The sequence below is a fragment of the Pezoporus wallicus genome, unplaced genomic scaffold, assembly GCF_028554395.1.
Source record: "Pezoporus wallicus isolate ANWC-B61680 ecotype Strahan unplaced genomic scaffold, APGP_CSIRO_Pwel_v1 contig_13954, whole genome shotgun sequence".
NCBI classification, from domain to species: domain Eukaryota; kingdom Metazoa; phylum Chordata; class Aves; order Psittaciformes; family Psittacidae; genus Pezoporus; species Pezoporus wallicus.
Window position 1 is genome coordinate 3,226,493 of NW_026638000.1, and position 23,547 is coordinate 3,250,039.

Consider the following 23,547-nt stretch of genomic DNA (forward strand, 5'->3'; position numbering starts at 1 on the left):
AGAGTCCCCATAGAGAAGAGGCCTCATTATTAATGTAATGCAAACAAATCTAATGGTCCCAGCTTCAAAGAAGTTGTAATGAAAATGAGTAAAGGAGATGAAGAGTGGCAGAGAGGAAATACCAGCACGTCTGTGTGCATGAAGAACTGCAGCGCTGGGAGCTCACGGGGTGTGATCAAGGTGATGGAAACCCTTCGTTAGTGCAGACGTCCAGTCCCATCCCATCGCGCTCCTTTCCCGGTGCCCCTCGGATGCTGTTTGGGAAGGCTGGGCTTATGCTTGGAGGTGGGTGGCCTGACACCAGCAGAAGAGAACTGGGAGTGTGTTTTGCTCAGCCATTGTGCAAGAGACTGGGTGAAATATCCCTCACTGGGATAAATTCTTTGGTGTTTCTGACTTTAGGGCTCTGTGTGCCGAAGCTGTCCCAGCTTTGTACCTCTCCAGAAGCCCAAACTCAGGGCTATTCTGAGGCTGCATATCTGTTTGTCCCTTTGTTTTAAAGTTTCCTGCATACTTCAATATCTATGCCTATGTTTTGGTTTTTTTTTCCCTCTTCTTATGTATTTTACGTGGCTTTTTTTCTCCTGCCTTCCTCTTCCCATGTCTCTTATGTCTGTGTCCTGTTGTCCAGTCAGGCCCTTCAGATGCTGTCATCTTTCCCATCCCACATGGACATGTGTGGGTCACTCTTCCTTGGCTGTGATCCCCTATTTTCTGCAATGTGTTCTGGGAAGCTTTGCAATCAGGCTGCAGAATCCTATTTAAAGGATTCACCACTTTATTTTCCTCTTACTTGTAAATTTAAAGATTGATCTAGAGTTTATCTATCAGTGATAGTGTTTTCTTCATTTTGAAGTCTTTCAGAAATATGCCTACGATGTAAATATAAGCTTAAATCAGAAAACCACTGTTATTTGGTTTACAAAAGTAACTGTAATGTGCATGTATCACACTGAGGACAAGCAAGTGCATAACGTTAAGCATGTGCCCCAGTGCTTATCTGCGTGAGGCCCTGTGACTGGGCTGCAGAGCTTTCTCTGCCCTCTGCAGAGAGCTGTGATTTCTATCAATCACACCCAATCATTTAAATAAAAACACTCAGATAAGCAGCAGAATATTTGGCTGAAGGAAAGCAACAAGACAGAAATTGATCTTGTGTTTTATAAATGCTATGGCTTCAGAAGCCTTTGCAAGCCCTAAAGCTTGTCTGGTTTGTTTCCACCCCAATAAATTATCTTTTCCAATAAAGATATAACTGCTGCCTATAAACCTGTCTTGATGTCTGTCTCCAGACTATCAACACTGCTGCACAATATGCATTTTCAGCGTGCAGATAAATAAGCATGTGTGTAAGATTAAATTTGCTCATTGTAACCATACTTTGTTATGCACCACAGGCATTACTTTGTCCTGATGGAATAAGAGGGGTGAAATTGAACCGCACTCTGTGTAGATATTATTCTCTTTTCCCATGATATTTTTATAGCAGTTGCACCTTCTTGACCATGCCATGTAATGAGGAAGTAACACGTAGAATCCTGGGATGGTTTGGGTTGGAAGGGACCTTAAAGCTCATCCAGTTCCACCTTCCACTAGAGCAGCTTGCTCCAAGCCCCTGTGTCCAAGCTGGCCTTGAACACTGCCAGGGATGGGGCAGCCACAGCTTCTCTATAAACTCTGTTAGGGCCTCACCACCCTCATAGTGAATAATGCTTGTGAATGCTGATCCCTTCCCTTCTCCTTTTTCCTGTGTTTTGGGAAATGTTGTGATATTAATGCTTTGCAGAATTAATAAGAAAGGCAACTTGCACACGTAGGAATACCATGAAGACTTTGATGCTTCTTCCTATCTAGCTGCAGTTCCATGGTGAGGCTGTATGGAAGTGATGTAGACAGTGCATTTGTGGGAAGAAAAGGATGCTCACTGGGTTAGATCTCACAAACTTTCAGAATGCGAATCCAACAGAGTAATAGTAGGGTCTGGGTAATTTAATTCATAGAGCTCAGACTGCTTTAGTGAGCCAAGATCAGGGCTAGAGCCAAACTTTTCTCATTTCTCTGAGATATGCTTCATAAGTTTCTGTTCTGTGCAGGCAACTTCATGCCTGGTAATCAGAATAAAGAGGTTCTGTCTAGACCCTTGTAGACAGATGAGATGGTATCTGGGCAAACCCAATTGTGTGTATCGTTTGACCATCTCTTCCAAGGGCTGACACTGTGTCCTGCCAGATCCCTGTCGCTTGGGCTTGGGCTGTGCTGAGGGTTAGGTTCTCTACAGGAAAACCCATATAACAAGAAACTTTCCTCTTTCCAGTATACTTTATCATTTTATCTGGGCCCTTTTTTGGTGTTTTAGGGAAAGTGTCATATTTTTACAAGCATGCTGGAAAATACTGGACTTGTTTTTCTCTCGTTGGCTTAATCATAGTGACTGCATAGATGGTTTTAATTGTAACAATGACTAAGTTGGGGTCATTCTGCTCAAAACATAGCTCTGGATCCTCAGAACGTGTTAGGTGAGGTTGGTGGGATGGCAAGTACTGAGCACTGAGCTGTGTGGGCAGGTTGACTCCACAGCAATCCTTTCACTACAATACCTAGTTCAGCCCTGAGCCATGGTTCAGCTGCTAAAACACCACCCCACCATCCTCCCTCTTCACCTCCTAGCCCAAAGGCAATGGGAGGAAGGAGGAAGAAAGGTAACACTGGCTTTTCTCCATCTTAATGGAAGATGGACACATCTTTAGAGCACCTGCAAAGACTCAGATCTCATCCTCAGGGAGTCCAAGTGCACCAGAATGCTTGGTGTGGAGGTAGGTGAAGCATGTGTCAAACCCCACTGGTGTTTTAACTGTCTCACAGCGCCTGAAAGCCATCTTTGTCTTCTCTTTAAGATTTATTCTCAATCCCATTTCCAGCTCTTGTCCCATGACACTGTTTTTAGGACTTGGCTTTGACGGGCACAGTACCATTCGTATGTTTAGTGAGAGGAAAACCACTTGATAAATGTTGCATGCAAATGGCTTTTTGACACTGTGGTATGAATTGAAGTTGTCTGACTGTGTAGGGGTAGAGCATTAATTCAGTGGGAGTTTATATTCTTCTTCAGACTTCTTTCCCCCCCCTAAATGACAAAGTGCATCTGTGATGTTATGGGGCTGTCAGTACTTTGTGACCTCCTTACATGTCCATGCTGAGCTGCTAAGTAAATATTCAGTCTTTTGTTGTATACAGTTCAGGCTAGTTAAAACGGAGTACAGCCCTATACTTCTGTGTTTAGCAAAGTAAGATGGTGCATTAAGAAGTGTTTGGGGTTTCATAAAATACCAAAGACTACACATGGTAAATCTGCTGTGTGTCATAAACCCAGAGCCTTTCAGGAGTGGGTTGTTGCATCCATGCTGTAACTCCAGCTTGTGAAGTGTGAGGACCAGCAGACCCCTTCACAGGAATGGGAAGGACATGAGGAAAATCTCAGGTCTCTGTCTGTCCTTAGGGAGCCCGTGTCAAGCAACTGCAATGTTTGTTCATCCCAGGGTGATTAAGGCTCTAGTGACACTCACAAGGGCACCATCCCTCTTCCTACCACCACTTCAGCTTTGAATCTGATCCAGTGTGACTGTATCTTGGAAGAGGGATGAGGCAAAGAGGGATTGGGGAGTGGAATGATCAAGGCTAATTTCTTACCTTAATTAGGGAAACATAGTCCTGATAAAATCTTACCTCTTAAATCCCTGTAGCTTGCTTACCTCTTAATGAAGACACCGAAACGACAAGACACCCTCTGCATTCCCTCCTGCTGTCGCCTTCAGTGGAGAAAATAAATCCAAACTCTAGTATGATTTTTAATGTAACACTTTAAATAGCAGTGCCTATACCTCTTCAAACGTTTTTAGTTAAGTCTTGCACCCCAATTACTTGTCTTTGCATCCTGGTATCTCTACTCTTTACGTGCAGTCTCTGTCTTCTGCTGCTACGGAAGTGCACATCTAATGAACCGCAACACTTTTCTCCCAGAATCCCAGCTCTCTTGGAAACGTGTAGGTTTGGACTCTGAGAATATGACCCCACAATGTTTTAATGCTCAGTTCTTTCCCTGAAGTATTTCCTTTCGCAATATGCTGCCAGGTCCCTTAAATGACGAGGTTCATGTTGTCAGATGCTGTTCCTGACTAACATGAAGTGCTTCTCCCTGTCCTTAGGTGAGAATGTGGACAGCAAATTGGAATCCTCAAGACAGCAGATGCCAAAGGACCAGTCAAAAGATTACGAGATAACAATTCCCTTCCTTTTGAATGGAGAGCAGTGGAGACCAGTAAATGGCATTTATTCAAAGGTTAGTCTTCATTTTGCCTGTTATTTTCTTCTAAGGTATATAACAATTGGAAGGCTTTAGGGGGAACTAAACACCCTTCATCATACTGGTTATAAGAGTGTTTTTTGTGAAGTCTGTTGTCTAAAACTGATACTTACTTAATTGAAGAAATTGGTTGAAATTAATACCTTTTTACTGTAAAGTGGCATTCCTATTCCCAATGGCAGAAATGGAAGCTTGAAATGAAGCAATTCGTCTAATGAGTTTAACACACATTGCTTGTGACTGTATCATACAACAGCAAAATAGCCCCAAAACTGAGGGATGGGCAAATATAACAAATGCATTTGTTTCACTAAATGCAGTCTGACAGCAAGAAACCTAAGGAAAATGTAAATAATGTTGCTTTGTTGGCTGCAGCCTGAGGCATTACCTGGAGCCCCTCATGGGAAATGGCCCCCAAATGCCGTCCTGTGTATTGCAGGGGGGATCAGGAGTAAGTCTCCCTTGAAATCAAGGAATCACGGAATGGCTTGGGTTGGAAAAGACCTTAAAGATCATCTTGTTCCAACCCCCTGCCTCCCTTCACACTCTGCTTTCTCTCTGCTTAACAAGGGGATAATCTGTCACTGCCTCTGACTAAACAGAGATTGTTTCCTCCTCTTGACAGGCCCTGATAAGCATTCCTCCTTTTTTCCCCTCAGTCATTGGCAGATAATGTGGGTAGCTGTTTTTAAGAGAGAAAGGCTGTTTTCTGTCTCCTTGGTCTCCTGCTTGAAGTATGAAGACAGGTTTTTGTTGTTTAGTATCACCAAAGATGTCATGGGAATCTCTTATCCAACCTTTCTGACACAGGTCCCATTTCATTCCAGCTTTTTTATATTGTTCTGTTAATTGTCAGAATGAGGAGAATAAAGATACATTTTCAAATAGGTCAAAAAGAAGAGGGGGGGGATCAAAACCATCAAACACAAGCAATGCAGCCCATTAGAAACAGCTTTCTTTACTACACTGGGAAAGTGTTTCATGGAGAAATCATACTTGACTGTTGCCACTGCTTGCGGGATGTGGTTTTGGATCTCTCTGCTGATTGACAGAAGTAGGTGCGAAAAGAGATTCCAAAACAAGGGATCTAACTTTTAAAGAACCTTCTCTGCATTAAAACTTTGCTTCCTTTTTCTTGTTTCCCTTCCTCGTTCTGAATATCTGCAGTGACGAAAGGGATATCACTGTGGGTGTAGAATGGCTTATCCTAGAGAGATAACACAGATGGCTTGGTCCTAGATGTATGTGCAACCCTATTTTTAGAGAATTTAATTAGAAACAGGCATTCTCCATATAGAGGTCTTTTAGCTACTACTCACTGTAGCTTTCTGAAAGAGTTACAACAGAGTATCTTTATGTGAGTAATGATAATGTGATTTATATCATTAATTTGTTTCCCAGAATTTACTTTCAGCTTAAGATGAACATTAGAAAAGATTTGTGGTTTGGTAGAAGGTGCTGTCTCAGCACTTTTTTTTCTTTGAATACTTCTTTTCCATGGAAACTCTTATAAATTAAACACACAAAAGTGCAGATCAGGCTGTAAGAAGAACAACAGCATTAAAGCGGTAGAGGAGTAATGAATAGCTTGTCACACAAATATTGATCAAAAGCACAAAGTTAAATACTGTTGTAGTTGATGGTTAAATAGGACCTATTGTTCTTCCACTCATTTCAAAGTGTTCCTTTTTATTTCAATTTTATATGAAGTAAAAAAAAAGTATGCAGTGCTGTGTACTTGTAACCAGGGGAATGGTATTTCAATAGATTGTATAGTAAAATAAATAATGTGGTGCTATAAAAATGCCAAAGTATTAAAGTTATTTGTGTTTAGATAATTGCCTTGCAATGATAAACCCATTCTCCAGTCCTTTGCTTGTAAATATTCCTGCTTAACAATTAGTCTCAGAACCCCCACTCATCATTTAGTGCCTCATATTCTCGCTTTCCCATCTTGAAGATAAAACTCTCCTTTTATTTACCCTAGGAGCCACTGCAATATCTATTGGAATATCTCATTTGGAGTCTGTGAGGAATTATTATTAAGCTAATGACTTCCTCTTTGAGGGCCATCTATGCAGTACACTGTGAAGAGCACGAACGAGAAAGCTGAACCTATTCTCCTGTCTATTTACACACACAGACCTGTTCACTGGCAGCAAGAAAATCACATTTGTTGAGAAGAAAATAATATGAATGTTACTTGGCTATAACTTGGTTTAACTTTAATACAGTCAGGGTGTACTCTTTCAAGGACATCTAATGATTTAGGTACTTCCTAAGAATGACAGTTCAAATTAATGGTAGGAAAAATCCAATTTTAAAATCAGACATGTAATTAAATTATATTTAAAGAATTTGGGCTTCCCTAAGTATAAATGCAGTGGTTTGTATCTAGAGAGAACCTCTCTTTTACTGGGCAGGTCAATTTTCGCCCCACCCGAAGTCAAAGCTGTAAGTAGACCAAGGCTGGGATTTCATTGTGGTAGTGTGGTTACAGAAATGCTTTTGCTTCTTTCTTGTTTAAAAAGGGGCATATTCTTACATGCAAACACTTCAGAGAGTGATGCACTTTTAAAAAAGAAAATAAAGAGAAGTTACCATGTATGAATTACTTTGAGTTACTACGAAGTCCGTGTTTTTACAACTGTACGATGCTGTTCATCTAGTTAGTTTTGTTGAATTCAAAAGGTTTAGATCATTTTCAGATTCATTTTAATAGTGCCCAGTTACATTCTTGTATTAACTGGATATGATATTCAGTTGCTAATCCTGAGCACACTGCTAAAATTAGTGGTTACTATTTTGAGGATCCAGTTGTTGCTAGTCAGGGCTACTGATGAGTAACTGTATTTATGGGTGGGTGATGGCGAAATCAGGATCATGAAGTGCACAACATTGCTCTCTGCTTTCAAACAATAGATGCCCATACTCGGTGCAGATGTGATTTCCGTCTTCACTGAAATGCTGTGTGCATTACAGATGTGTTGATAGGTCGTTATACATTGCAGCTCCAGCTCTCCTTCCACTTCATCCTCATTTGTGCATCATTTTGCATTCCGTTTTGATGGTTTTTTCCTAGTGCTTGGTTTCAACCCAAGAGGGTTGGGTTCTGTTTTGCTTAAATTTTTCTAAGGTTTGAAGAAAATTGTTTCGTTTTTACATTATTCAAGTGCAAGAAAATTGCTCTTTTCCCTGCATGTTTCCAGTTGAATATTTTTCTTCAGACTTGGCTGGAGATGTGCAAATCAAGCCAAGTTTGATGAGAGTTGGGTAAGTGAAGTTTGAGTACACAGAACACTTTAGGGAAGATTTTTCGAAGACCATCTGTTTGGCTTCAGCTTTTATCCTCACACCCTGTTCGGGACGCACACTGGTTAATATGTGCCAGATCCTGCATCACAGGAGCTCTCAGGTAACATTGGTTGTGTTAGGCCAGAGCCTGAAGCACGTGTCTTCTCTTGGAGAGACAAGCCCCAGGCAGGAAGCATTTCACATGGGCATTAAGGGTTTCTTGGCTCCCTTTCTATGTTTAAAAGGTCATAACTGTGGGGAAACACTGCCTGCCAGAGACCATCCAGGGCAGATATATAATAGCTGTCATGCTGGGAGGGATCCCAGTGTGGCATTGCCTTGAGCTGACATTCATTCTCCCAGAGTGACACACTCCATTAATGAAGTTGGCTTTGGATCCAGGGTTTAGCCCAGACCTTAAAATGCATTAAGTTTCTGGGAAATTTAAAGCATTTTGTGCATATATGATATGATCAATTATGCGAGTAAACATCAGAGTCCTCAGGTTGTGGCATCTGTCACCGAGGTATGGGGCTTTTCTCTACTCTTGGCTGTGCAAGATCTATAAATGCCATTGCTGGCCCCTGGAAGGACTCAGATATAATCATGAAGCTGATCAAGTGCTTTGAAAGATTTAATCTTCTGTGGTTTCTAAAAGCACACGAGCAAGTTAGGTGCAACTTCTCCTTAGTGGGTGATGCTTTACTTCTTTTGACGCTTATGCACATACTTTTGTAATTCTGATCTCTGTATCCATTTGAGTGCAGTATTAAACTGCTTCATACATAGGCGTATGCTCCATCAGGCTATGATTGCCATATGTAACAACAAATTTTAATGTAGCTGAACATGGGCAGGTATTGGAGGACCTGAAACCAGCCAACACATGGAGCTGAGTGTGGTTTCTTCTCTAAGAAGTTGGTGAGGCATTGGGATGGACAGTTGCCCAGAGAAGCTGTGGCTGCCCCATCCCTGGCAGTGTTCAAGGCCAGGCTGGACACAGGGGCTTGGAGCAAGCTGCTCTAGTGGAAGGGGTCCCTGCCTGTGGCAGGGGTGGAACTGAATGAGCTTTAAGGTCCCTTCCCAAACCATTCTGTGATTCTGTGGTTTCTGAAGCACTGCATGAGGAGGTGGAAAGCCCTGAAATACTTCAGGTTGCTTTGTGTTTGCAAGTTGCCAGTCCAGGTTGCTTTCAAATGATGTGAACACTTTGTTTTTTTAGCATTACATTTGGGTGAGGTTTAGAAGAAAGAGCAAATTTTGCTGTATAACTTCTTAAAAATAATTAACTATGAGAAAGTAGATGCACGCAGTACACCTGTCAATGGATTAGAATCATAGAATATTTATTAAGATAGAATCAGAAATCTATTAAGGGATATAAATCTATTAAGGGATTAGACTCTTAATGTGCTGGAATCATAGTGAATCTCACTTGGCTTTTTGAAAGCATTGCCACTGCCTCTGTATATAAAAAGTATATTGGAAAGCAATCTCTCCCCAGCATTCAGAGTTGGACCTCTTGTTCAGCGGTGAATGATGGATGGCTTTCCACACACCAGAGTGTGGATCTCTTGCCGTTGGGGTTAGAGACAAGCAGAGGAAAATAAAGATGCTCATGGTGGGCAGAGAGGATGGGAGGACCTGCAGAGGGTTCCTTGATGAAGAACAGCTACGGCTGCAGCACCAATGACTTTTAAATCCAAATAAATCAGGAATCGGTTTTTCCTTGGAGGAGGAGGCAATGGATTCAGAGAACGTTAAAACTGCTTCACCTAATTTAAGCTTCCAAGGCCAGATTCTGAGGTAGTGTTAGTTATGTTCCTTCTTTTTTTAAGGCTGGTATAAATCAGGTTTGCAAACTGAAATCTTAAAGAAGTGTTTTCAAAAGAGGAGTAAAGAAAGATGAGACAGATTTTCCTTTCTTGTAGCAATACTCTTTTTTTTCTTTCTTGGTGTGATGCTATACTTTGAATACAAACTCTAGCAATGAAATGCAAAGATAAAGATGAAGGCCAGCTATAAATATATCCTTAGACCATATTTCTTCTGTTTTTTAAACGTATGCTTGTCACAGCTCAAAAGATTCTGCATGTAAGTGGCAGAAGATTGCCATTTTTTTACTTCTTAGCATGCACTGCATCTCATTGAGCTTGCAAAGAAGTTATGGGTGATGTTCATAAACAAACATCAGACTCTTGATCATCTGGATGTCATTCTGGACAATGATTACTTGAATCTCAATGTGAAATTCACCACTGTCTGTAAGAGTATCGTGTGCTCTGACAGCTGTTGGTTATCTTTAAGGTTTTCTGGATTTATCAAATCCAGATATTACACTGATTCTTTTTCCCCTTTTTGCGTATTTTTTTTCATTCCCTCGTTGTAAGGTCCTAATTCAACACCTCCCGAGATAGGGGTTTTTGGCCACTGAAACAAAGAATCACTGGAGGGAACAAGAAATAACTTTAAATTTGTTAAAAGGTCACAGGACTAATGCTAGAGAATCAAGAACATATTCAAAGCTGCCAGGCAGGGATGAGCGTTACCCATCTGATTTCACCTTTATGCTCTTGCACTGCTGCATTTCTCTTGCAAACTGCCAGAACAGGCACAGTCTATCATGGCTCAGTCTATCATCAGGAGTTATGGTGTGCACGCCAGCTTCAGTATTATAGTTATTGGTGTACCCATTAGAAAGACCCTACTTCAACAAGACCTCATTGTTGCTTCACATTTCCCCCTCCTTTCTGTTTCTCTTGGTGCTCTTGTGTAACTCTGATACCAGGTTTGATGCGTGGAGTACAGCTGAGAGGACTGCTATGTCAGATAATTGATGTAGTGCTCCGTGTTTTCAAGAGCAAACCCATTCAAGTTTATTTCATAACTGGCATAGCCTTCGTGCAAGTGATAATTGTTTATATTCCCTTCAACAGAGCCTCCTGCTGTTCTTTTTCATTTGAAATAATTACCAAAGTTTAGACTTCCAGACAGTTGTATTAAGGGGAATCATACAGTGCTGCTTAAACAAGTCTTTGAAGGCTGAGAGGACAGCTTTCATAGCTCTTTTACATAGCTGTTTTACATATCTTAAGAGAGAGAGGAGCATAAACAGAATTTATAGGCCTCTCTATATTTTTATGACTCATGAGTATCAAGTGGAAGAGGCAGAGCTCTGCATGCTGCTGAGGCTGTATCATCAGCTGGGAATGCAGCGTGGCACTGACAGCCTCAGGGTGTGAGAAACTGCACTAATCCTTGATGGAATTATCTGGGCTATGCTCCTTGAGCCTTTCGTTAGTGACCTGGTAGTCATTAGTTTCATAGCCTAGTGAGCAATCTGTTAGTTCTTGTGCTTTTTCTTATACCTATACTCCTGCCTTGTAGGGCCATGGTGAAGGCTGATCAGTTCAAATATCCTCTGCTATTTAGTACCTCTTCCACAATTGTTTAACTCAGAAATAGCATATTTTTGCATGGAAGCTCTTAGGAAAAAGGAGTGTGTCACTTCCTCTGGTACCCAGTTGGATGTCTGTAACTATGCTACTAGGGCTGGATTGCTTCACTGGGTGCACAAAAGCGGCTTAAATCCATCCCTCTCACCTTATCTTTTGCAAGAGGAAGGTCTTTGTAGAGCAAAGCATATTCCCTCCTTCCCATCCAGCCCTGTACCCATGTTTAGCCAATTGATCAAGCTGATAATTGCACTTATTGAATGGTTTAGAAATGTCAGTAGGTATATCCTGCTTCTAGGGACTTGCTGGATCTCACAACGCAGCTACGGGCTTGAGAAATTCCTGGAGCTTGGACCACCAATAGAAACTTTGTATTGGTGATTGAGTAGGGGAAATTCTTTTCTCTGTCTGCACTGAATCAGTGCCCTAGTTTCAACTAGATATACTAGTATTCATTTCCTGCCTGAAACACTTGGGCATACTGGGAAGTGTTAAGCAATTGGGATTCATCCCAGAAAACGGTCCATTTCATTTTTAGCTTAAGTGATCCAGTGTGTTAAGTTTGTAAGGTTTTGTGCTATAGTTTATGCACAGTATAAATAACAGATATTATTGAGGGAGATTGCTATTCCAATAAACAGAAAAAGTAGAGTTTTATATTAACCATCCACCAGACACACACACCCCCCCCCTCCCTTCCCCTTAGCATCTTGGAGCCCTCAATAGGGTGAAAGTCCCTTTCAAGAGCTTGTATCACGCTGAGCTGTTGGAAGGAATTCTGTCATACTTGGCCAGTAAAGATTGCCAGTGATATAATAGTCCTGGGTGAGCTCTGTCTCCCTGTACCACCCGGCCTCCCTCTGCCAGCAGTTGTATATGATGGGACTCTGCAGAAGGGCTTTGTTGCATTTGCTGCCTGTGACCCACCAGCTATGAGGTAGTGTCTCAGATTTGAGCTGGAGGAACCCGTTCCTCTGTAAGGCGATGTTCTTTAACATGAGCTTTCAGACTGGTATTTAGTTGAAAAAAAAACCCAAACAAACAGATCATCCTTTCCATAATAAAATGGAAAAATACATTCTGATCTTAATGATGCAGTTAATGCAAGCAACGCTTTAACGTGGTGTTAGAATCTAAAACTAAGTTCTTGCAATTATGCAGCAGTGTGCTGGGTTTGTAAAGTGCTTGTACCGAGGCATTTTCATATTGAATTAATTTAGCTTATACTTGGCTATTTCATGTCTCTTGCAACAGATCTTGCGAGCGTAAGGTATGAATTTCAGTGTTGGATTCAAATAATACTTTGCTTTCCAGCTAGGAACATGTGATCATTTTTTTTACAGGCAAAAGGAGAATCTCCCTTGTTCTTATGCTTACTTCTCACTGTGATTGCCCTGAGACAAACTGAACACAACACGGTTCCTACTGCGGGCTCTCTCCCACCGTGTGCTCTTGGAGCATGGAGCGTTCAGCTCCTGCAAGGGGTTGTTTGAGGGCTTGCAAGTAGCACCTAAAGAAGTTGGTGCCTTTCCCTGGGCTAAAGTTCTCTGAGCAGGGGAAGAGCACGGAAACTAAGAGCTGCTGACGTATGCTGTGATGCAGACCCTTATCTCAAGAAGCCAAAGTAAATTGAATTGCATTCAGTTGCAATATTATGTTTTATACCTCAAATATACCTCGGTTGCAAGGTGTATTTTAGGGCTGAAGAGTTAAATGTAGCTGGTTGATCCACTGCGTGCTAGTGTTAATGAGCCTGATGCCTTTGTTGTCGAATTGTAATTCTATTTCCATATGATTTACTCAAACCCCAGTTGATTTACATCTTCTCAAGGAATATTTCTCATTTCTCAGAATGGCAATGAGAAATCATAGAGGTTATATATGCAGCACAAAGCTTGATAAGAAAAAAATAATTAGGATCGATCATAAGCCCTTTTAAAATGCAGTGGTAATATCTTGACAGTAAAAGGATTTCAGTGTTGCTATTTTTCTAGATATACAAGGACTGCCAAAAGACCTGCCACTTGGTTTGAAAAGCTTGTGTAGATGACGTAAAGATGATCTGTATCATTTTGATATCCTAGCAGAAAGTTTGCGTTCAGCTTCTATCGTGAGGAGATTGTCTCTTCCTTTTGTGCACTGCCTTTCCTCAAGGGCACAGTTTTCAAGTAGGATTGAGCCCCTGAAGCTTAATTTAACAAAACTATTGCAATTTATGACATTGTAGACACGGTGGAGGGATGAAGCTTAGTGAGACAGGAGGCAAAATGCAGTTGGCAGTAATTTGTGTGATGCACTTTCATTTGTATCATGCATCTGCATGGTGGGGTGCTGCCAGAGTGCAGGTGTTTTACTGAGCTTGATCTCATCCCTGTCCTGCAAGGATGTGCATGTGATATTTCTGGTCAGTGTAATGATAAATCTGTTTGTATTGGAAGGGTCCTTAAAGCTCATCCAGTCCCAACCCCTGCCACAGGCAGGGACACCTTCCACTAGAGCAGCTTGCTCCAAGCCCCTGTGTCCAACCTGCCCTTGAACACTGCCAGGGATGGGGCAGCCACAGCTTCTCTGGGCACCCTGTGCCAGCGCCTCAGCACCCTCCCAGGGAAGAGCTTCTGCCTAAGAGCTCATCTCAGTCTCCCCTCGGGCAGGTTAAAGCCATTCCCCTTGGCCTGTCCCTACAGGCCCTTGTCCAAAGCCCCTCTCCAGCTTTCCTGCAGCCCCTTTAGGCACTGGAGCTGCTGTCAGGTCTCCCCTTCAGGAGCCTTCTCTTCTCCAGGCTGGCCCAGCCCAGCTCTCTCAGCCTGGCTCCAGAGCAGAGCTGCTCCAGCCCTCGCAGCATCTCCGTGGCCTCTTCTGCACTCACTCCAACAGCTCCACGTCCCTCTTGTGCTGCTGCCCCAGAGCTGGATCAGGGCTGCAGGGGGGATCTCCCAGGAGCACAGCAGAGGGGCAGGATCCCCTCCCTGAGCTGCTGCTCACGCTCTGGGGGTGCAGCCCACAACATAGGCGGGTTCTGGGCTCAAGCACACAACTGAAGCTGGGTCATGGGGAGATTCTCTTCAACCAACAACCCAAGTCCTCTCCTCAGGGCTGCTCCATCCCGTCTCAGTGCAGCCTGTGTTTGTGCTGGGGATTGCCACAGCTCTGACTTGTCATTGACTTTTCATCCTCTGCTCCAAGTTCTAGGATGCTAATATGTTGTTTCCTCTGAAGTTTGAATCACTGTCAGGAAATGAAGTTCTCCTAGGTCCTGCCCTCATTCCTTTGCCCTTACTGTGTCTCCTGTCTTAGGATCAGCTTTATTGTGCTTCTGCTGAATGAACTTCTTCCCCCTTCCTCTTCTGGCCATCTCCCTCCACCAGGAGCTACTGGGTGGTTTCTTGGCAGGGTTCATCTCCTTGTTTTCTCCTTCCCTTTCCATTGACCACATCCTTTGAGGAGCTTTTTAAACACTCCAGCACAAAATCAGTCTTTTGGGGATGAGCCTGCCAGAGCCTTCCCAGGCAGTTGTCACTGTCTGGAGTGATTTGCCTCCTGGTGTAGCAGCATTTTACATGGTGAGTTTAAAGTGAAGCCTATGGATAATTTTGCTGTTCAGAACAGGATTTGCTACCTGAGGCCACTGAAACGGGCACAGGAGTGAACGTTTTCACTCCAAGCTGCTGCCTAGCTAGGGGAAGATCAGCTCTTCATAGAGATGTCTAGGTTTTGCACGCTGGTGGATGCTGTTTTCCGGCACACTTCATTTGTGTGAGTGTTGGCGATGGCAGGCTCCTTCGGGCAGCAATCTTGGATGAAATCCTACCCGGGTGTCTCTCAGAGGACATAATTTACTTTAGCTGCACCCATTCCATCACCTTCCCCTAGATGTTTTCACATTAAGTACATCTCGTACTGAAACGCTCCTGAAGGAGGGTCTGCTTCAGCTCCTGGCAAGGGGTGATGAGACAAAAGCTCTTCGATGTGTTAATCTAAACAGCCATGGTATCCTTGCCCCAAAAAGGACCGTTTCCTTGGCAGATCCTGAATCTGCCTTTTTCAAAGGAGAGGAGAGTTTCTGGAAATGAATGTGTAGTGGAAAAAGCCAATAAGAGGAACTGTGTAACTTTGTCCTCAGAGCAACTTCTACCCTATTACTCTTTTAACAGTGCACACTCCCTCCTGCCCACGCTGACATGTCAGGGTGGGTTTTTCAGCAGCACAAGACAAAGCGGGATCCCTAAATCAAGTATCTCCAACAGCAACTGCCTTTCTCTTGGTTTCAACAGACAGAAACCTTGTTCAAACCAGACTTCTTTTGGCATTTACTGGCATTACTAAGAAAGAGTTGGCAAGGAGAGCTGGCAGAAGGAGATGAGTTGGATAAGCTTTAAAGATTTCTTTTTTTTCCCCTATAAAATGAATATCCAGAAGCTGTGTAAATGCATTTTTTCAGTTGAAAAAGCATATAGAGAGACAGCATATACACATTTTTTCACAGAAATAACATCTAAGCTGGCTGTGCCCTCTGAATTCTTTGCCCTCAATTAAAAAGATGGAGGGGGGGGGGGGGGGGGGGAAAAAGAAAGAGAAAACAAAACAACACCTCAGGAAATCCCTAGAATGTTTACTCGGGAGCAGACCAGCCTGTTACAATCATTAGCTTGCAAAGGTATTTCTGTTATAGTCAGAGGGCAAAGTGGATTTTAACATTTTAATGCCAAGAGATGTTGAGTTTGTTAACGAAGCAGCCATTGAGAAATGTTGAGGCATGTAAATTACTGTGAATGAGTGGCATTTGTAAAAAACAAAACCAAACCCCAAAAGTGCACCCTGGAGAGAGGAGCTTAAATCAATGTAAACGCCCATAATTCAACATAAAGCGCTATATTTCATACTTTATTGAGTTTCTATTTATTATTTTAGCATTTCTGGTTGTAAAAGGCATCAATTGCAACAAAAAAAGAGATTTCAAAACCTTGACCTTCTTTTTTCATTGCAAGTTTCGTGCAGAATTGCTTACTGCCATGGTATGTGGATTACAAAGGAAGAAAGGGAATAGGGCAGGACTGATTTAAACTGTGATCTGTGGGAACCCTCCAGACTAAAGTGGTTGTTTCCCAGGATCCCCATAGGAGGGAGAGAGGAAAGGAAACCACTGTTCTACAGAGACCAAGCAACAAGAGCCTGGGAACACTAAGAGTTTCAGAGGGCAAATATAATATATTGATAGAAACAGTTGGGTTTGGGGTTTTCTTTTTAAGATAGAAACCTAAATTGTTTGCTTTGTGTAGTCAAACATCTCCCCTTTTATTGCCTTACCCTTTTCCATCTATAAAATGGGAATAAAGTTTAATCCAAGCCATGGGGCATCAATTTGATTTTGGTGATGGCCTTTTCAGAGGAGAAGTGTTATTTGTATTTGTGCTCTTGCTGTGCAGCTTTTAGGGAGGAAGGATTTGGTGCTCTGGGTGGGGGAAGAGGGATGTTGTGTGCTTGAGGATAAGTCACGCATGTGTTGTGAGAACAAGGGAACAAGGATTTCCAAGATTCTCGATCTCAAAGAATTAAGGAGGAGGAGTGTTTGCAATGCTGTGGACAAGGATTGCCACTGTTCCAGTCTTGGAGGCAACTTAAGAGCACCTTATAAGTGCTATGAAGAGCATTAATTGAGATTTTTATAGCGTATGACGAGCCATATTAATCAGCCCAAGTTTAGCGTGATCACCTTTCTGTGAGGGAGATTAACGCTGGCATGAGAACACTTCATTTTAAGCCACATTTTGAGAAATAATATTTTAGTTTATTGTGTGGTTTTCTTTCATCTCTTACATTTTTCTGCTCTCAAATACGCAAAGTAATCGTTGAGCCTCGAATTTGTTTTAAAATTGAATTGCTTAGTTTTAACATGCTTCCTTACATCTTTTCTTAACTAATGCAAAAAGAAATCTCTATGTGTGGAATTGAAATCAACTCTAATTGCAGCCTTCACAGAATTAGTATTTAGCAATTTCTCCAAATCTCTGAGTTTGAGATGGAGAGAATGACAGCTGGATTTGAGCCATTTCTTTAAGAGTTCCTGACGACTCCCCAATTCATTGCTGAATTTCCCAGTAGGTATATCTGTATCTATATTGATATAGGAGGTATATTAATATCTATAGTGCTATTAATTCATTCATTCACTCATTCATTCTGTATTTATACATGCATACAGCTACTTGGTTTCCAACTTTGTCTCAGGATTCAGCTCTTAAATCCTGGTTTGAAAATGTTTTGCAACCATATGTATGGAAAAAAAAAAGTCTGAATAAGGTTATAACAAAATTGTGCATCAAAGTCAAACCATCAGATCCAGTAGCTGAGAGGGAAGATGCATACCACTGAGTGAAATTCCTATCAGTACTTCCGACGTGGTGTTAGGAAGGAATTACATTTAGAAGCAGAGAGATTATCAGCATGTCCTTGTAACATACTTGCCAATGTCATAAACTTCATATATACTAGGTAGAGATACACATAGATAAAGCTGTTCTAATTTTAGGACAAGGCACTGGAAAAAAACAGAAGCGTATTGTGTAAGCAATAAAACCATTGTTCAGACGCTGAAAGTGTGGATAATTTCTGTGTCATCATTAAAGAACTTAAAAATTGCAATAGATTCAGCTGCTACAGGCATTTTGACTGATATATATGAAATAAGTGTCTTGTGGGGCTCCCCCATTATTGTGTGTTAGAGCTGAACAATATTTCCTATAATATTAATAGTTTGGGGTGCTTGTTTTGCACAGAAATATCAACCAGTTCTTAACAGCCTTTGTTACTACACAACGTAGATGAAGAGTCCAGTCTCTGCTTGAAGGCTCCAAAGGCAATGCTGGCTTGTTTTTCGTGCGAAGTCTTCATCTTTCTCAGGGAAAGATGAATCAATATATCCCTGCTCAAACACAAAGCTGTGTCTCACCAAGGTATATCACTTAAGCCATCACAATCAAGCCAAATGATTTGGTAATACTTTTTTTTTCTGCAGCCCCTGTGCCATTTTACATTCTTATGTGCTATATTTTCATATCATATGCATACATTTTCTTGTCATAGTGGTTGGAGCTTTAAAAGCTCCTCAAGAACAGTAAAGAAATTACTTCTATGATCTGTTCTTTAGGTGTGCAGTCTGGAAGCTGACAGTCTACCGTGAGCTGGTGAGAAATTGATTCAGCGTAAAATAAAGTCATAATGCAATTTGGTGCTGTCTTTACCTATCCCACAAAATCATTTCCTCTGCATCTCTCGGAGTGTGCAAATTTGCTTCTTCAATTTTAGGGAGCTGTTTTCTTGGTTCTTGCAATGTCACCATCACAGCTTTGACGTATGGAAAGAAAATAACTTGTCCCATGTATTTAGCCTAAGGTAAAGTTTGCATGTGCAAGGTGAATTTTGATCTGTGGGGTTTGATTTGCAAACTAGAATTTGATTTAGATGGGGGGGACACACAGTTGATGTACTTTCTTTATCAAATGTATCTTGAAATTTAGGCTTCTTTAAAAGCAGTCTCTATGTAAAAGCAAGCAACTGTTGTCGGAGGGATTAGTGCAGCATCCCTCAGCTGAGGCAGTTCAGAGTCAGTTGCTCAGGAATCCCTCAGAGGACAAGCACACACATGGCACTGTGCTCTTCCTAATTCTTTCTCCAAGTGTAAGCAATGCATTCAGTCCTGAAATGTCATTTTCTTGCACATCTCAATGAGTGTCCATCTCAGCTCTTCTCTGAAACTCTTCAGTCTTCTGCTAAGCAAGACTTCTCATTCAAGCTTAGTGATAAGGCTCTAAAAGGCTCCTTCCCTCATCATCTCAGGAAGCGAGCACAGTAGGAGGAACCCCTGCAGAGCCCTTCTCTATTTATATGTTGATGAGCGTGGATGACAAGTTCCAGAAGGACTATATATATATATATATATACTTTTAAATGTGCTAGAAGATGCTGGCTTGCTCCTATGCTTCCAAGTCCTGCTCTAAACATAGTGTTCACTGACACTGAGATACCACGGAGGGGTACCCATATCTGGCAAACGCTTGCTATTTATAGAGAGAATAATGAACCTTTCCAGAAGCCTTCCTCTATGCATTCTGCTACCTTATATGACTCAGGAGTACAAAAAACAGAAGTCTGGTGAATAATGTCATGTTTTAGCAGGCAAAGTTTCACAAACTCATGTTGTTGAATTTAATTTAAATATACAACACGGTGCAGCATTACGTTTTGGGGGGATTTTTGCTGTTGGTTTGAGGTTTTTTTAGGGGCTGTAAAGGAGTCATTATTCAGAAGTTTAAGTGCATGTCTCTGTCTGGTTTCAGCTGGGATAGAGTTAATATTCATCCTAGTAGCTGGTGCAGTGCTGTGCTTGGCTTTAGTCTGAGAGTAATGCTGCTAAGACACATGTTTTAGTTGGTGCTCAATACTGCTGACCTTGATAAAGCACTTTTCAGTCTCATGCTCAGTAGAGGAGGGGCAAAAGAAGCCACGAGGGAGCAGAAACAGGACACCTGACCCAAACTAGCCAAAGGCATATTCCATACCATAGAGCATCATGTGTAGTATATAAACTGGGGGGAGTTACCTGGGAGGGACCGATTGCTGGTGAGGTCAGGGCTGGGTACCAGTGGGTATCAGCTACATCACTTGTGTTTATTGGATTTTATTCCTCTCTCTTCCCTATTATTACTGCTATAATTATATTTTAATTTTCATTATTAAACTGTTCCTGCCTCAACCCATGGGTTTTACCTCTTTCTACCTCTCTTCCTCATCCACTGAGGGGAAAGGGAAAAAAAGGGTGTGGCTGCATGGTCCATTGCTTTTGGTGGGGGTTAAGCCACCACAACCTCCATTTAATGTTGGACTTCTTGTTTTCTGGAAAAGGGGGGGTGGGGGGAACAGCACTGAATGGCTCCAGAGCATCAGTGAGGTGCAAACCTGTTCATTTACAACCTAGTGGTTGGAGTATAGATGTGAGTATAGATGAGAAGCTGCGGGTCAGACCACTGGGATGTTGAATCTCAAAGGAGACTGCGGCCCTGGAGACTATGTGTTTCACACCAGATCCTCATTGAATAATTACTGGGAAGGAGAACAGCCATTAAAATAAATGAGAGTGCTAAGACACCTGGGGAGAATATAGTAGGGAATGCAGGGAATGTTTTGAGGTCTGAAGCTACAGCCCATGGTGAGGACAAAGGACCAGGACTGTTGAGGAAGAGGCATGATAAATCTTCCAGTAGGTAAATGGCTGCAGGGAAGTAAGAGGGAGTAATTAGTTTCTGTGTCACTTAGATATGCTCCCTGTCAAGCAGGGACAAGAAGAATGGCCTTACCAGGCAGAAGTAAGAGCTCAGTAATGAAGATAATGAGAAAAGGATGTATTTACATGCATATGGTGAAGAAGGGAAGCTTTGAAGTCTCTGAGTGCACTTGATATTCTGAAAAAACAGAGAAACAGATGCTAATGAGAGAGATATAACTGATCCTGACATGGAGCAGGAGCATCTGAGGTCCTGTACACTGCTTTTTCTATGACTTGATGTGAAGTGGAGGCTATTCTTTCTACTTTATAAAACTTGCTTTGCAAGTATTTGCCATCTCTACATTTCAAAGAATAAGATTTTTTTTTTTTCTGAGTTTTTAGCTACCTAAAACTTCATAGGGAGCACTTCTGTTTCTTTGCTGGGATGAAGACTTTGCTGCCCCGTAGCTTTTCTTTCTCTTCTAAGTGTCAAAACTTAGAGCCAAACTCTAAATAGAACATAGGCAACTAAAGCACTAACTATAATCCTATCTCAACTGGGCAAAGAGAAAATGCCCTAGCAAAAGTTGAGCCTTCTGTTTGTTCTTTTAAATGTTTAATTCAAGGATGGACAGTGAAATCACAAAGGTGGTTCTGGATGCAATGGAGGTTGGGGTATTTATTACCTGAAGAGTTTTGGTGTAGAGAGGAAGTACTTAACAGCTCTGAAAGGACTTAGGAAGATGTGCTGCAGATTTCCCATGTAATCACGGACAAATCGATCAGCTTCTCCATGCTGTAGTTGCTCATCTGTAAATCGAGATAGTGGAGGCTGACAAGAAACCTGGAGAGGGGCTTTGGACAAGGGCCTGTGGGGACAGGCCAAGGGGAATGGCTTTAACCTGCCCGAGGGGAGACTGAGCTGAGCTCTTAGGCAGAAGCTCTTCCCTGGGAGGGTGCTGAGGCGCTGGCACAGGGTGCCCAGAGAAGCTGTGGCTGCCCCATCCCTGGCAGTGTTCAAGGCCAGGTTGGACACAGGGGCTTGGAGCAAGCTGCTCTAGTGGAAGGTGTCCCTGCCTGTGGCTGGGGTTGGGACTGGATGAGCTTTATGGTCCAACCCAAACCGTTCCAGGATTCTACGATCTCTGCCTCAAGAGGCACTTGGTTACAGCAGCAGTAGAGGCTTTATGACCTTCCATGGTAGTTTAGCGAATGGTAGTAGACAGCCAGAGGAAATCCTTCCTTTGAGGGGTTTTGTAGGTTCAAGAAGTGATGTATAAACCATTCTGAAAAAATAGGTGTCCATGTGAACTGCTGACTGTGTCCTGTAGTAGCACTTTCCTTATTGCCTCTTTCCAGAGTATATGCTATAAAATATTGTAAGCAAAGCTTGCAGGGAGAAATTAATCTTTCGAGAGCTGGGTGCAGTCTCTTTTTGTATATGTTTCTGGATTTTATGGAGAACTTGTGACACAGAAATAATCAGGCTTCACCAGAGGCCCTTCAGTGGCTTTCTGGGTGTATAGTGCAGTAAGCAATGTTTGGGTGGCAGCAGTGGACTCGTATCTGTGTCAACTGTTACTCTGAGAGGCATCAAAGCTTCAAAAGGTTTTCAGGAAGGGGGAAGAGAGGAGAGGATTTAGCTGCAGTGGATCATAAATAGACCAAATCCTGAGATGACAATTCCAACTGTTTACAATAAGCACAAAGTAATTCAAAACACATTCTGGGACACTGGGGTTGTAAAGTCCTGGTGGATCACATGGGCTGTGTTGCAGAGCTGTCTTCTTTTTAATTACCAGTGAACAGAGACATAGTGATGAGTTTGGGGTTGTTGGAGTGTGGGGGGGGGGAATATGTTTTGAAGGATCATCTGAATGAAAACATGCTCAGTCCAGAGCTGGTTGCGATGGGCTTTTTCTTTCCCTTCCAGTATCTTTCCTGCAGTTTTGTGTCAGTAGCTGTGAAGGAAGTCGATGGGATGCAGATCGTGGTGTGTTTGGGGCAGATAATGCTGCAGTTGGCCTATTGTTAGAGATTGTCAGGTGCTCAACAGATCTTTTCACTCAGTGCCCCTCACTAATACATCTCTTGTGGTTGCTAACTCTTCCCGAGGCTAAGATGGAAAATAGGATTTTCCTGCTTTCATTTTATCTTTCCCTTTATTTTTCCCTCCTACAAAGGGTAGTTGGTTTGTAGTTCTGGGACTAAAAGGGAGGATCCTCTGTGTCTGAAAGTGAGAATTTTCCCTCAGAAGACAATAAATCTCCAAAGCCGATGGAAATTCAGCAGCATGTGGCACACAATCCATCTAGTGCGAATACACAAATGCTCTGTGTATCATAGCCCATCACCAGGGACACTGCTGTGTTTAAATTTCCATTGGGGTTTAATCCTGGGAGGGGGATGAGGGAGAAATCTCTGAAAATGAATTAAGAAGCAGAAAGTTTCAGACCCTCACCAACATTTAAGTCAACGTGTTGTCAGAGTTTTACTGTGCTTGGGCAAACCTGCATCAAATAGACTGGCTCAGACGACCTTTGTTATCGTCTCTTACCTGTGCTAATTCACTGGCTTCTGATCTTGGGGAAGGCAAGCAAAAGCAGAGCAGGAATCATATGAATAATTGAGTGGCAAAAAGAGGAGGAAACATTGTAAATACATACTTGAATGAATCGTTAGCATCGAGGCAATGAAAAGCTGTCCAGAAAGATGAATAGACAGTCTTCTTCCATGATGGAATGCTTTGGTAGGGTTTTGCACAGGCAGATTTTGGAAAGAGGTCCAATCACATAAAGAACAATTAAAATAGAGTTTACAGCATATAACTCTACTTGCTCCTCATCTTTTAGCTGCAGGAGTGACTCCTGCTTTCTTCCATTATTCCAGAGCTACTGTCAAGTCCATTTCCCCACATTCCCTATGGGTGACTGCAGCATCCACTGGCTGACCCAAAACTATTGTCTCGTTCTGTCCTGCTGCCTTGGTCCATGAGACTGAGGTTGGGTAATTGAAACGTTTTACGAACCTCCTGCAGAATTCCCTTTTTTAGTGTTCTCTAACCCTGTGCAGCCAGTTCAGCCACAAAGCAAGAGTATTTTTGTTCATTTACACTGCGTGGTGGAGCAGCTGAAGGTGACAGCGGACTTTTCTTTATACTCTTATCACATGTTACAAAT

At 42.2% G+C, this 23,547-nt stretch overlaps 1 protein-coding gene across 1 annotated transcript in view; it reads left to right on the forward strand.

The window, feature by feature from the left end:
- The window catches only part of ADAM12 (ADAM metallopeptidase domain 12), a 188,176-nt gene that overhangs the window by 13,714 nt on the left and 150,915 nt on the right, over nt 1-23,547 (forward strand). The window contains exon 2 of the mRNA XM_057408684.1: nt 4,203-4,336. Coding sequence (XP_057264667.1) covers nt 4,203-4,336 — 134 coding nt within the window. The remainder of the gene's footprint in view (nt 1-4,202; nt 4,337-23,547) is intronic.